Raw genomic sequence first — 13,792 nt, 5'->3', positions numbered from 1 at the left:
ACAGACTCAACGACAACGCTTCTGCGCCGGAGACCAGAATCCGCGAGACCATCTTCTTCAGCTCAGGCAGTCCCTACTGCTCGCCTAAGGAGCCTCTGTCCATTAGTTATAGATGGTGTAATGAGCACTACTAGAGTCCTGACGCGAATTAGACTCCATCTGTGCAATTAGTTTTGTAATTAGCTCATGTTTAATCCTTCTAATTAGCATCCGAACATCCGATGTGACCCTGCTGAAGTTTAGCACCCCGTATCAAACACCCTCGTTTCGTCAGCAGTAGTCCCAGCCAGAGCTGAAGAAGATGATGCAATCCTATTTGTTTCTATTCTGCCGCACAATCCTATTTGTTTCTATTCTCCGTGGTGATTAGACGTTGTTCGGCGGCATTCAGTATACGTTGTAATGGAAGACCAAACACGCAAGCGCACAAGAGTCCTGCGACCCACTGTACCTCTGTACCTGTACTGACTTCCGACGTATTCCCTGCCTCCTAAATTACTATTGTTTTTCTATGCACCTATATATATTATATCTAGATACATAGTAAAAACTATGTAGCTAGAAAAGTCATCTAGATATATTATTTTTCTATACATTTAAATATATATTATATCTAGATATATCTAAATACGTTGTAAAAACTATGTATCTAGAAAAATCAAAACGAATAGGAATTTAGGACGGAAGGAGCAGTAACGTAACGGCCAGGCTCATATCATACCAGAGTCGCATGACCACAATGGCTTCTGCTCCATCCACAAGACAAAGGGAAAATATCCAGAGTAAATCCACCCTCCAGTGCAATTCCAAATCGTGGAATGCAACTGAAATAATTTGTACCCAATCAACAACAATGATACCATATTTTATTACTTCATAACTGGTTACCCAATCAATCCACCCTATGCAAATCATAACTACACAAATGGTATATACATCCAGATGAGCAATCGGCTCCTCATGATGAAGAAGAAATCCTGCCGTTCTGCACGTTCCTGATCTACCATTATGTCCTCGCCTGGCTACATGTAGGAGCGCATACGCGGCCGCACGATGGACTGTGCGCCATCGACGTATATTGTTGTGCCCGTCATGTAGCAGGATTCATCCCCGACCAGGTACAGCACCGTGGATGCCAGGTCCTTATCCGGATCCAACCATCTCCGCAGGGGCATTACCTGTGCGGTTGCCTTCTCAGCCTTCTCCTTACCCACAGAGACCGGGAACTTGTCCTGCAGATGCAGACCGCGACAAGCTGCATTCACCCTTATCTTGTGCTTGCCGAGCTCCATGGCAGACAGCTGAAACAAGGGGAAGATTTAGAATGCTAAAAGTTAATGGTAGCAATCAAGAGACAGAATCAATAGACTGTCACCACTGAACATTACAGTTACAGAGGTTTACACTGGGACTGGGAGGGATAGTCATCCCCTATAATTGATGGCTGTCTATGAAAATAATATTATGGGTTCATCAATCAGAGGGGCAGTGGGCTGCAATTCTATCATCCTTTTTCACCATTGGCATATATGAACTGAGCATAACACTAGTGTTTTCAGAAATTCAGAAACTCAAAGGATGCAGATTGTAGAGAAGGTCAAACAGGTATGTGGGTAGCGGAACGCAGCATATGTTCCCTGAATTGATAGGTCGTCTGAGAAACTAGGGTTATTTCAGGGTTATGGTATTATTAGGCTGATATTGTCTGGATATTAAGGTTGAACAACTCAGGTAGTGGTGCATCCAAATTTCTTTTGCCAACCCAAGGAGTTTACCATGTTAGTGTGCTCCAGCAATTGGTTCGTTGTATCATGTACTTAGATTGGTAGGTTGCTCTCCAACTCAATACAAAGATAAGCAGATTCCTGCGTGTCCGCGAAACAATCGCCACTGTGTGCACCTATGTGTGTGGTCTAGAAATACTGAAAAATTAGTAACTGTGAAATTTGGCATCTGGCATACCCATTACCTCCTGTTTTAAATGTGTAATTTATAGGTGCAGAAACTCATACACGTATGAGAATGATATGAACTATGGAGCTAAACTTTGCTTTTTTTTTAGGAAGTCTAAACTTTGCTGTTCATTTCAAAGTGCAATTTAGCATTGGAACATGACCAGTTTTTGCATTTATTTGGACAGGAGGTATCAACAGAATCAAAGAGAAAGTCAAAGTAGTAGACTAGGATGCTTACTCGGACCAACTGGTGAACAGCTCCTAAGCTTGTACCATAAGCTGCAGCACCTGGATATAATCCTCTCTCAGCACCAATAATCTGAGTCAAGAACACAACAGATCCACCAGATTTTGTATCCCGGAACCGCTTTGCAATCGCCTTCATTAAAAACCAAGGTGTAGTCACATTTACTTTCATGGTCTTCTTGTACTCATCTTCACTTATGCTGAGGCAATCTTGCACCTCCCCTGAGCGTGCAGAAAATGAACATTTATATAAAAACAACCATGGACTGAAGCAGAGTGTAAATGTGGGCAATACTGGAATTTCTGATCATTTCAGTATTCCAAAACTATATTCAGACTTTAGCGGTATTACTGCAACCTCTGCTTTGTTTAAGGATGCAATATCTCAAATGCTGGTTCACAAACATTAAAACAGCAGCACCATATCAGTTCGACACATGCTATCGAACAGATCAATTTTGATCATGACAGCACAGTTCAGAAACATGTCTGAAACATGATATAAGATGCAAATTCAGTATACCCCACTCTGTATTTCCTCATTTCCACAGTTTCCTGCTGAATACAAGCTAAACGGCATTACCATTTGGTTTCTTTTTTGGTAAAAGGGAAGGCATTAGCAATTCAGCCCTCTGCCCACAGGCACACCCTTGTTCACGATTTTTACTGTGGCATGAGCACTTAGCTCAAGGGTAAACAAGTAAAGGCAGCCAATTATTGATCCGGCATCAGGCGTGTATGTTTGTATGTGTATCGCTCGTACCCTCGTAGGAGTAGCAGTTGACGAAGGCGTCCAGTCCGGCGAAGCAGCGCCACGCCCGATCCACTGCCGCGTCTACGGCCGCCTCGTCGCAGGACTCGAAGTCCAGCCCCACCACCGCGACGCCTCCACCCCCGCAGCGCCGCACCTCCTCCACCGTCGCGGCCAGCGAGTCCTCATCGCCCACCAAAACCAACCTTCAAGCCGAATCAGAACCGAACGAAGAGGGGGGGAAGCGTAGATCTGAGCAAGCGGCGACGAGGCGGGGCGTCTACCTGCAGCCGTGCTTGGCGAGGTTAGAGGCGATCCCCCAGGAGATGGCGTCGCCGGTGGCGGTGAGCAGCACCCGCTTCGCGTGGGCGTCCCCCATCTCTCTCTCTCTCTCTCTCTCTCTCGCTCGCTCGCTCGAGCACGCGGAGTCGCTGCTTGCAGCAGCCAGCAGGAGGCGCACGCTGAATTCTGCAAGGAATTGGGCCGCAGAAGCATTGCGGACACACGGAGTAACTTGGGCCGGGCCTGAATTCTGTAGGCCAGGCACTTATTTATTCTCAAAAAAAAAATTCTCTCTTTCTTTTCTAGTATTTTTGAAGGAACAAATGGAAAACTAGTCATGATAAGCAAGTGAAAAAATTTGAGCTCGTGGAAATCAGAAGAGGATGCCCGGAATATTCTTGGAAAACAAACATGTTCTGAGGAACATTGATAGAGAGCTTTGAATTAATTGATGGGGGATATATATTCTTGATGGATCAGCTATTCTACTACATGAGACAATGCAATGCATGATCCCGAACAAAGAACTTAAGACATGGAAAAATAAAATTGGGAATGCATCCTGGTGTCGCTCCGGTTGTTGGTGTTCGGGGAGATTAATCTTATCAGCTAGGGTTCCTGCTTTTGCTGCTTCTCGACCCTTCTCAACCTTCGGATTCCTGCTTCTGCTGCTGCTTCTGTAAATACAAGAAAAGGATTTATTAGCATGCAGACTGCAGCTCTGAAGAAGCCACATGATGATGAAAGAAAAGTAGACAGTAGAACAAAAGGACCAACCGAGTTAAATTTTCAGCACATACACATACTGCATATACGAAGCAAAAACAAAGTTCCTGCAGATTTGAGCACGGCACATTCAATCTTGCATTGTGTACTAGCTACTAGGTTCAAATAATATTGCACTACTACACAGGTGTTCAAACTCTACTTTTTTTTTCTTGTCAGCATACAACTGCTTCCCGAGTGATCAATACAGGGATCAATCGACAATTGGAAACTCACAGTGGTGAAGCAGCACGACGGAAATAAACGAAACTCAAACTGCCAGCATCCAGGACACGATCTGAGTAGTCTCCAACCAGTGCACATTCTCTTCAAGGAAGTCAGTGCACATTTCTATCTATCATAGAAACAAAGATACTGATAGCCTTGTTCTTGGCACTGGCCACCGCCTTATGCCAGATCCGCTGCGCAAAAAGAAAAGGCTTCATCATTTGGAGCAGGTACACATGAGCGCTTCTAGTTGTAACACCCACCTACAGCCTAGCAATTTCTTCAGCGTTCCAGTCTGAAAACTCATTCAGGCCAACAGAGTAACTGAACAAGGCTTGCATGCACCCAAGACAAACGAAATTTACCAAGACGTGGAACGGCCGGCGACCCAAAGAGACCCCTGGACAACGATCCCGCGAACCAGAGAGCCCAGCGACCTCAAAGCCATGCCAACGACCGCCTCTCCCCTCCTCTCTGATCGCCGCCTCGATTCCTCGCTTCTACCACTAGGGTTTGGAATCGGAAGGATGCAGGACTCCAACCCGTAGATACACGGATCGTACGGCAACGGAGATAGCTGGGCATCATGGTACAAAGCTGCTCGATCGCAGCTGATATGCGCAGTCCGTCAGTCCCATGTCTGGATGATGCTGATTGCTGACGATTATTGTTCATCTCAGGACACGTCCCTTGGCGGCATCGGCACGAGTTTGGTTCCGTACCTGAAGGTGGTGGCGAAGGAGACCCTGCGCCGCCGGCGGCGATGCTGCCGCTGCCCCTCTCGGATCTCTCTCGATCACTCACGCACGCGACGCAGCAGGCAGGCCAATGAGGGGGTTAGGTGTCACTGAAGGCGACAGATCCTAGTATTTTATTTTATTTTATTTAGTACATGGAAGTATGCTTTCTAAAAAAAAAGGTACATGGAAGTATGGAATAAATGGAAAACTATGGTAAAGAGGAAAGGATGGCATCATGGCAAGGTGACAGAATGTTCTATAGTCTATTTTGTTAATTGATTGATTGATTTTTTTCTTTTCAATATTTGGATGGACGGTGGAGCTTAGCATTTGGTTTTGGGACGACGCGGGTTGGGTTGGAGCCGATCCCTTTTTTGGGTTGGAGTCAACACATCTCGTATTTGGATAAGAGGGATGGGTTGGACCCGATCTTTTGTTTGGTTGAAGGGTTTGGGAGGGATAGAAGGGATGGCATTTTAACACCGTTAGTAGCGGGTCCCACCTATCAGCTGCGGGTCCAACATGTCATCCTCTTCACTTTTTTACTCCATCTTCTTCCCCGGGTCCTCCCGGTGCCTGGCTCCCCCGCCACTGGCTCTGCTCCCTCGGCACCTGGCTCCCTGCCGACGGCCTGCTCCCCCTAGCGCGCCGGCCACTCCTCCCTCTTCCACGCTGGCCGCTCCGCCCTCTTCCACGCCGGCAGCCTCCCCCTCCCCTCCCTTCCCACGCCGGCCGTCGCCCCCTCCATCTCCTCGCGTCGCCGGCCGTTCCTCCCTCTTCCACGCCGTCGGTCGCCCCCTCCCTCCCTCTCCCGCACCGGGGATCGAGCTCGCTCGGCCGGCGACGGCGGGGATCGAGCTTGCCTGACGGCGGTGGAGCTCCCCCTGGGCGCTCGTTCTCGCGCAGCCGCGCTCGTCTCCCTCGCCCGCGCCCAGACGGAGCAGGACGCGTCGAAGTGGGTCGAGATAGTCCGCTTGATTTGGACGGACCATCTCGACCCGGATCTGAGAGGAATATTCTCATGTGGAACCCAACCCACATCTTTTTAACCAAACGCGAGACGTTACTCTCTGTATGAAAGGACGTAACCTGAGCGGGCCCAGGCTCGAATCTTATTAGGTTGCAACCAGCCAGCGATGGAGCTTTCCTTGCTTCTCTAGCTTGGTCAGCAAAGAAAGTCAAAACCGGGTAGCTAGTTTGAAAAATCCATACGTCTATGGAAGACTTTGTTGCTAATCAGTTGCCTGCTTCAGGGGTTGAAAAATTATGAATTTGTAGCGGTGTTTAATTTGACCCGTCTGTGCTTGCTTGCGCCGTCTGGAGATTAAAGTCACAGGAGCAAAATGGCAATTTCAAATAAGTTTATCCGTAATCCGATCGATTTGTTGCACAGGATTGTTTTCTTTATGCATGCGTACTCCTTGGTGCGCCTGAACAAGCTAAGTCCGGTTAGATGACATGACATGAGATGTTGAAGATGATGATGATGATGATGAAGGCTCGGTTATTTGCTGATTCCGTCAAGAAGCGTACGACGAAGAAGCAGCTATTGCTTTATATATCATCAAGACAAGACTAGACAGACTTTTTGGTTCCTATATAGCTATTTTGTTTTTTTTTTCCCTTGCGGTAGCTCTTGAATGTTCTGCAACCACAGTATATATGCTTAAAAATGATGGAGAGCTGGGCATTATGGATCAATCCCACAACATATATGCTGTAGGGTAAACTCTTTCCCAAAAAAGGAGGATAGCCAGTGCGTCATGCCATACGTGGTGGGTGCTTACCTCACCTGTCTCCACGTCATCACCAAGCGGTCAGCAGCATTCGTGGGCATTTTGGTGAACAACAACGCTGCTGGCGCCTGAACTCAATCCAAACACGTACAGCATCTTTGCTTGCAAGCCAGAGACAAATTTCATTTCCTGAAAACAACATCTATCGTCCTCGGTGCATTATTTGCTGTGTCAGTTTATGTAGTGATCAGCAAAGAGAATCAACCTACTGATAATGAAGCATATTTAAAATGCAAGCGCTGGCCTTATTGGTCGATTTCTTTCTGAATTCTGATGCTACTGTTGCTGCATGAGACGAGATCTTGCAGTTTGTAACCATCAAGTCCTTGTCTGTCCACGTACGTACTAGCTGCAACAACTTGCTGTAATAAGCCTGTAACAACTCTTTGGAAGGGTCAGTTTCAGTTGATGATGCATCCTTCCAAAACCACCAACTCATAAGTAGCTAGCTCAACGTAATGCCAACACAAGCCGGCCGACAATGAAACGCAGGCGAGTCACATTAGCACCATCAACCCACCAAGTAACGCTAACGCCTGCAGTTACCAGTTACCAGATAGCCTAACCTTTTCTTCTTTTAATAAATGAAGGAAAAAGAGTTCCGGCCTTTACTTTGCATCTATCGTCCAGTGCATGCAGCCCCAATTCATTACCAATATTCCATTCTCAGTGACGAAGAAAGAGAGACACATAGGAAAAGCGACAAAAAGTTTATTCAGCACGTAGCAGAGTGCAGAGCCATCCTTATTATAAGTAACCCCCATGGCATGTACAAGCAACCACAACCACCCTCGTACTCCAATTCAGAAAGACTGCGAACCGATCCATTCAGAGAAGAAAAACAAACACAAACACAAACACAAACAAATGGCGGCGCCGGCAGTCCTAGACTACTGCAGCTTGCCTCAGCAATGGCAGGTCACCGTCCTCCTGGTCCTCGTCCCTCTGCTCCTCCTCCTCGTTGCAACGAGAAGAAGAAGAAGCTGGAGCAGCGGGAAAGGCGGCCGGCGCCTCCACCTGCCGCCGGGCCCGCCGAGGCTGCCCATCCTGGGCAACCTGCACCAGCTGGGTGCGCTGCCGCACCAGAGCCTCCGCGACCTGGCGCGCCGCCACGGCCCCGCGATGCTGCTCCGGCTGGGCAGCGTGCCGACGCTGGTGGTGTCGTCGGCGGAGGCGGCCGTTGGAGGTGATGAAGGCGCACGACGTCGACTGCTGCAGCCGGCCGGACACGGCGGGGGCTCGCCGGCTGTCGTACGACCACAAGGACGTGGCGTTCGCGCCCTACAGCGAGTACTGGCGCGAGATGCGCAAAGCTGTTCGTCGTCGAGTTCCTCAGCGCGCGCCGCGTCCAGGCCAGCTGGTACGCCAGGGAGGCCGAGGTGGAGAAGCTCGTCGGCAGGCTGAGCAGCGCCGGAGGCGCGCCGGTGTTCCTGGAGGACCACATCTTCGGGCTCATGGACGGCGTCATCGGCACGGTGGCGTTCGGGAACATCTACGGCACGGAGCAGTTCGCGCACAGGAAGCACTTCCACGACGTGCTGGACGAGGCCATGAGCGCCAAGGCCGGCTTCTCCGCCGAGGACTACTACCCCAACGCCGCCGGCCGCCTCGTCGACCGCCTCACCGGCGCCGCCCCACGCCGGGAGAGGGTGTTCCGGGACCTGGACGCCTTCTTCGACGTCATCATCGACCAGCACCTCGACCCGTCCCGCGCCGCGCCGGAGCACGGCCCCGACCTCATCGACGCCTTCGTCGCCCTCATGAAGGAGCGCCGCCACCAGCAGGGCTCCCTCGCCTTCACCAGAGACCACATCAAGGGACTCCTCTCGGTACGCAAAACAAAAAGGCCATACATCGAGGAGTTACCAGTAATTAATTGGTTTTACTAGCATCTAATAATCCTTATTAACTGCTTTATTACTACAAATACATGTTTCAGAATGTCTTCACTGCTAGCGTGGACACGAGCTCGGTGACCATGGTCTGGGCGATGGCGGAGCTGATGCGAAGGCCGGCGATGCTGAGGAAGGTGCAAGAGGAGATCAGGGCCTTGGTGGGGGACAAGGAGAGGGTGCAGCCCGACGACATGCCCAAGCTCAGGTACCTGAAGATGGTGGTGAAGGAGACGCTGCGGCTGCACCCGGCCGCGCCGCTCCTGCTGCCGAGGGAGACCCTGCGCCACGTCAGCATCTGCGGCTACGATGTGCCGGCTAAGACACGGATCCTGGTGAACGTGTGGGCCATCGGTAGAGACCCCGCGAGCTGGGACAACCCGGAGGAGTTCAACCCGGACAGGTTCGAGGGGAAGGACGTCGACTTCAACGGGACGCATTTCGAGTTTGTGCCGTTCGGCGCCGGTCGCAGGATGTGCCCCGGGATGGCCTTGGGAGTGGCCACCACAGAGTTCACGCTGGCCAACCTGCTCTACTGCTTCAACTGGGAGCTCCCACGAGGCGTGAGGCCCGAGGACGTGAGCATGGAAGAGGCCGGAGGGCTCACGATCCATAAGAAAACGCCGCTTGTGCTCGTGCCCACCAGATATAAGTCCCAGTGTTAATGGTCATTGTTGAGTACTATTGCTTAATTCTATGGTGTTTGTGAGGCTGACAACAATGTGAAATGTTGGTCATCAATAAAGGATATATTGGAGCACTTGTGTGGAATACATAGGAACTATTATTATAATCGAAGTTGTAGGTAATGCATGATTTGGAAGTTAATAATCATATATATAATGTGGTTTGATCTAATGGCATCTTTATTATTTGCTCTCATGTGTCCTTCCCCAGGGGCGGACCTAGAATCGCCCTAGGCCCCAAGCTGAATATGCATGTCTCTAGGAGATGAACATGGACCAATGCAACTTGTGTTAGTGCCTGGGCCTGCGTAGGCTTCCTGGGATATTTTTTTTTCTCTTTAGCTGAGACGAAATGCAAGGGAGTATCTGGGCTGGACTCAGGCTGCAGCCCCCAGCCAGGGCCTAGATCGGCCCCTAGTCCTCACCGCTTGGGCTAGTAGCTTAAGCGATGGCTGGTGTGCGAAAGCGAAGAAGTGGGAAACGTATAGCACAAAGAAGGCATGTGGTTGAGCCCCGTGGCATTAGAAATAACTTGTTAGCAGCTACAATTGTAATTTGTCCACCCTCCGAACTAAAGCTTGCGTCCTCTATTAATTGAAACCAGCAGCTACTAGTAGCTAGCAGAGGGCAGCTTATATCGTGTTTTTTTCCAGCTTTTTCTGGCCATGCTTCTCCGCACCGCTCCCATTTATACTAAAATGCATGAGTTGGAATCAAACTCGCTTACTGGGGAAGCACTTTTTTTATTATTATTTTTGACGTTTCTCCCCACCGATGTACCAATCATACCTATATTCCGGGAGATTATATTCCCCATGTTTCCCATGTCATGCGGTATCCCGGAGCCCCGCCGCCGGATCATCTGTGACGTTGCCCCCGGTGACGTCAGTGTGCAGTCGTCCTCTGCAAACCCAGCATCCACGATATGCACCGTCAGCTGGGGGCTACGTGTACGTCATCAATGGTGCCATGCCGGCAGGGTCTTTTCTTGTGTTGTCTTTATTCATCATCTGGGTGCCATGCATGCCACGAGACAAGCGTCGACCGAGGAATGCGGCGGCGTCGACGCGTCGTGCATGCATGCGTTGAATTTGACACGCGGCCACGAGCACGAACGCCAGTTTGATCAACGTGACTGAAAGTTCAGCATGAATCAGCATTGGTAAACAAAATTGTCACTGACCTTAGGATATGACAAGAGTTTTCTGCCATCCATCCAACCAGCTAGCTAGTAGAGCAAGTAAGCTCAACATCTTTGACAATGTGTCGAGTCAAATGCATGACTAATCGTTAGTCGTCGTTGAACTAGCTACCAGGCACCGTCAGCCATGACTCTCAGACCAGACAGGGTGAGTAGTGAGTTCACGTATGTAGACAGGATTCCAAGTTCCAACTGCTGAACTAGTAGTACACGCAAACTGATGATCGAGAGAGTATGGCAATTCACGTCTCTTTGAACGTACGTATGCATCCTACCCCTATGAACGTTTTTGCAAGATTAGACTCACTGTTAATGAGCATGTGTATGCGTCGTACTTGATTGAGTGTGTGTGTCGAATTTTTTACAGACGCGAATTCAATGTTGTTCGAAACAAGAGACGATGGCACCGGGTAAGCCCAGATCATGATTGCGTGGTGGGCCGGGACCGACCAAAAGCACGAATTGGGTTGGGCTGGACGGCCTGCGCGTGCGACGATTAGCAACTGATGAACAAACCACACTCGAGTAGTGATCGCTCGTCCCTAACCCTAAGAAAAAAATGTGCCCGCCCAAGTGATCGGAAACGGGAAACTTTGCTAATATTGACCTGTCTGTCCGCTCAGGTCGATCTTGCACTCCAGCAGATCTTCTAAATAGGCTTCTATTCCAAATTTAGAAGGCAAGTAAACCACTCCCCATTTTGGGAGGTCTCCAAAATTCCCCCTCCACCCATGCAGAAGCAGCATGCATATTTGCAGATGCTAGATATACTCCCAATAGTCACAATTCATTGGGGTGGTCACCATGGAGTTCATGCTGGCCAACCTTCTCTACTGCTTTGAGTGGGAGCTGCCGAGAGGGGTGAGGGGCGAGGACGTGAGTATGGAGGAGGTCGGAGGGATTTCGGTCCACAAGAAGATGCCGCTCGTGCTTGTGCCCACTAGATACAAGATCCAGTGTTGATGATCATTGTTGTTTATTGCTTCTATAGTGTTTGTGAGGTCCAAAACATTATGAAATGTTGGTTAATAATAAAGGATGTGGGCACCTGTGGGATAGGAATTATTATTGTGACCGAAAGTTTGTAGATAATTATTTGTAAGTTAATAATCATACTTTTGATGCGGCTATATCATATTTACTTGGTTTACTATACTCAGTTTTATTTGACAAAATGATCACATTTACATATTATGTTCATGGGACATTTGCAGGACGCAGGGCATCTTTTGTTCAATCGTCGACGATATGATGACGACTACTACACTACGCCGTCGCCGTGCGGTGGTGGTACCTTGTGGGCACCAGCACCAGCGGCATCTTCTGGTGGAACGTCAGCCCGCCGGCCTCCTCCATGCTCACGTCCTCCGCCGCCATCCCCTCCGGCAGCGCCCAGTCGAAGCAGTAGAGTAGGTTAGCCAGCGTGAAAGTCACGTTGGTCTCGCCCATGGCGAGGCCCGGGCAGATCCGCCGCCCCGCCCCGAACGGCACCAGCTCGAAGTGCGCGCCGTTGTAGTCCACGTCGCTCCCCTCGAACCTGTCCGGGTGGAACTCCTCGGCGTCCGCCCAGCTCGCCGGGTCCCTGCCGATCGCCCACGCGTTCACGAACACGCGCGTCCTCGCCGGCACGTCGTACCCGCCGATCCTCACGTCCCGCACCGTCTCCCGAGGCACCAGCAGCGTCGCCGGCGGGTGCAGCCGCAGGGTCTCCTTCACAACCATCTTCAGGTACGGGAGCTTGGGCACGTCGTCGGGCTCCACGCGCGCCTTGCCTCCCACGACGGCCCTCACCTCGTCCTGCGCCTTCTTCAGCGCCCGCGGCTTCCGGATCAGCTCCGACATTGCCCACAGCACCGTCACCGAGCTCGTGTCGATCCCGCCGATGAACGTGTTCATGATGAGGGCCTTGACGTGGTCTCGGGTGAAGCGGAGCGTGCCCCGGTTCTCCTTCCACAGGCTGATGAGGACGTCGACGAGGTCGCCGCCGTTCTCGGGGACGACGCGCGCGGGGTCCGTGTGCTGGTCGATGACCGTCTCGAAGAAGGCGTCGAGCTCCCTGAAGATGCGCTCGCGGCGGGCGACGAGCCCCGTGACGCGGTCGACGAGGCGGCCGGCGGCGTTGGGGAAGAAGTCCTCGGCGGAGAAGCTGGCCATCATGTCCACGGCCTCGTCCATCACGTGGTGGAACCGCTCCCTGTGCGCGAACCGCTCCGTGCCGTAGATGTTCCCGAACGCCACCGTGCCGACGATGCCGTCGGCGAGCCCGAAGATGTGCTCGTTCAGCGCCACCGGCGCCGCCTCCGCGCCCGCGCGGCTCAGGTCGGCGATGAGCCTGTCCAGCTGCTGCTCGCGCGCGTACGACGCGGCCTGGACGCGGCGCATGCTGAGGAGCTCGACGATGAAGAGCTTGCGCATCTCGCGCCATTGCTCGCCGTAGGGCGCGAAGATGACGTCGTTGAGGCCGTAGGAGATGCGCTTGGGCCCCGGCGACACGGGCCGGCTGCAGCAGTCGATGTCGTGCTCCTTCATCACCTCCCGCGCCGCCGCCGCGCTGGACACCACCAATGTCGTCACCGTGCCCAGCTGCAGCAGCATCACGGGGCCGTGCCGCCGGGCCATGTCCCGGAGGTTCCGGTGCGGCAGCGGGCCAAGAAGGTGAAGGTTGCCCAGGACAGGCACCTGCGCGGGGCCCGGCGGCAGACGACGCGCCCCGTTCTTGGTCATCTTGGTCCCGGGGCTCGCCAGGAAGAGGTAGGACGGCACAAGCAGGACTACAGGGAGAAGAAGCAAGAGGCCGATCAGCCATTGCTGCGGCAGACCGGCGAGAAGCTCGGAGGGGAGCAGTGGGGTGGCCATTGTTCCTTGGTGTGGAATGTGGATAACGATAAATATGGATAGAAAATTTGTAGATAGAGTATTTACTAACTACAGTCCATCACAGCCAGATAACGATAAGCACGCATCTACCTGAGTTTTGTACTAGAATATTGAACAATTGAGTGAGAGTGCAAGATACAAAATTTTGATTTAGTTATTGGTCCTTTAAAACAAATTTCCAATATAATGTATCTTAAAATTATTAGTCCATAAAGGAGCATAGATTGATTGATTAGTATGATACAAATTACGATGAGGATCCACAGGCTAATTGGTAGATAGTTAAATTTTAGCTGGGCTGGATCCAAAACAAACTAAATAATGCCTAGCTAAAGTTTTTCTACTAGAAAAAACAGTAACGAACTCCAACTAG

The 13,792-nt window shown here is 51.0% G+C and overlaps 2 protein-coding genes and 1 pseudogene across 2 annotated transcripts; 1 reads left to right on the top strand and 2 right to left on the bottom strand.

Annotated features, from left to right (window-relative positions):
• Positions 1–774: 774 nt before the first annotated feature.
• LOC101785480 (oxidoreductase UcpA) lies at positions 775–3,396 on the bottom strand. Its single transcript, XM_004980985.3, has 4 exons — positions 3,237–3,396; positions 2,965–3,158; positions 2,194–2,423; positions 775–1,301 (listed from the first exon to the last, which is right to left on the bottom strand). Exons 1-4 carry the CDS (start codon positions 3,329–3,331, stop codon positions 1,023–1,025), a joined length of 798 nt encoding a protein of 265 aa, XP_004981042.1. The 5' UTR covers positions 3,332–3,396; the 3' UTR covers positions 775–1,022.
• A 4,139-nt stretch (positions 3,397–7,535) lies between these two features.
• Positions 7,536–9,502, top strand: LOC101785079 (annotated as a pseudogene).
• Positions 9,503–11,674: 2,172 nt separating this feature from the next.
• LOC101784688 (4-hydroxyphenylacetaldehyde oxime monooxygenase) lies at positions 11,675–13,504 on the bottom strand. The gene has a single exon (XM_004980984.2). It carries the CDS (start codon positions 13,396–13,398, stop codon positions 11,809–11,811), a length of 1,590 nt encoding a protein of 529 aa, XP_004981041.1. The 5' UTR covers positions 13,399–13,504; the 3' UTR covers positions 11,675–11,808.
• Positions 13,505–13,792: the final 288 nt, after the last annotated feature.

This window comes from Setaria italica, chromosome IX, assembly GCF_000263155.2.
Source record: "Setaria italica strain Yugu1 chromosome IX, Setaria_italica_v2.0, whole genome shotgun sequence".
Taxonomy (NCBI): domain Eukaryota; kingdom Viridiplantae; phylum Streptophyta; class Magnoliopsida; order Poales; family Poaceae; genus Setaria; species Setaria italica.
This window is presented reverse-complemented; position numbering and strand designations above follow the sequence as displayed.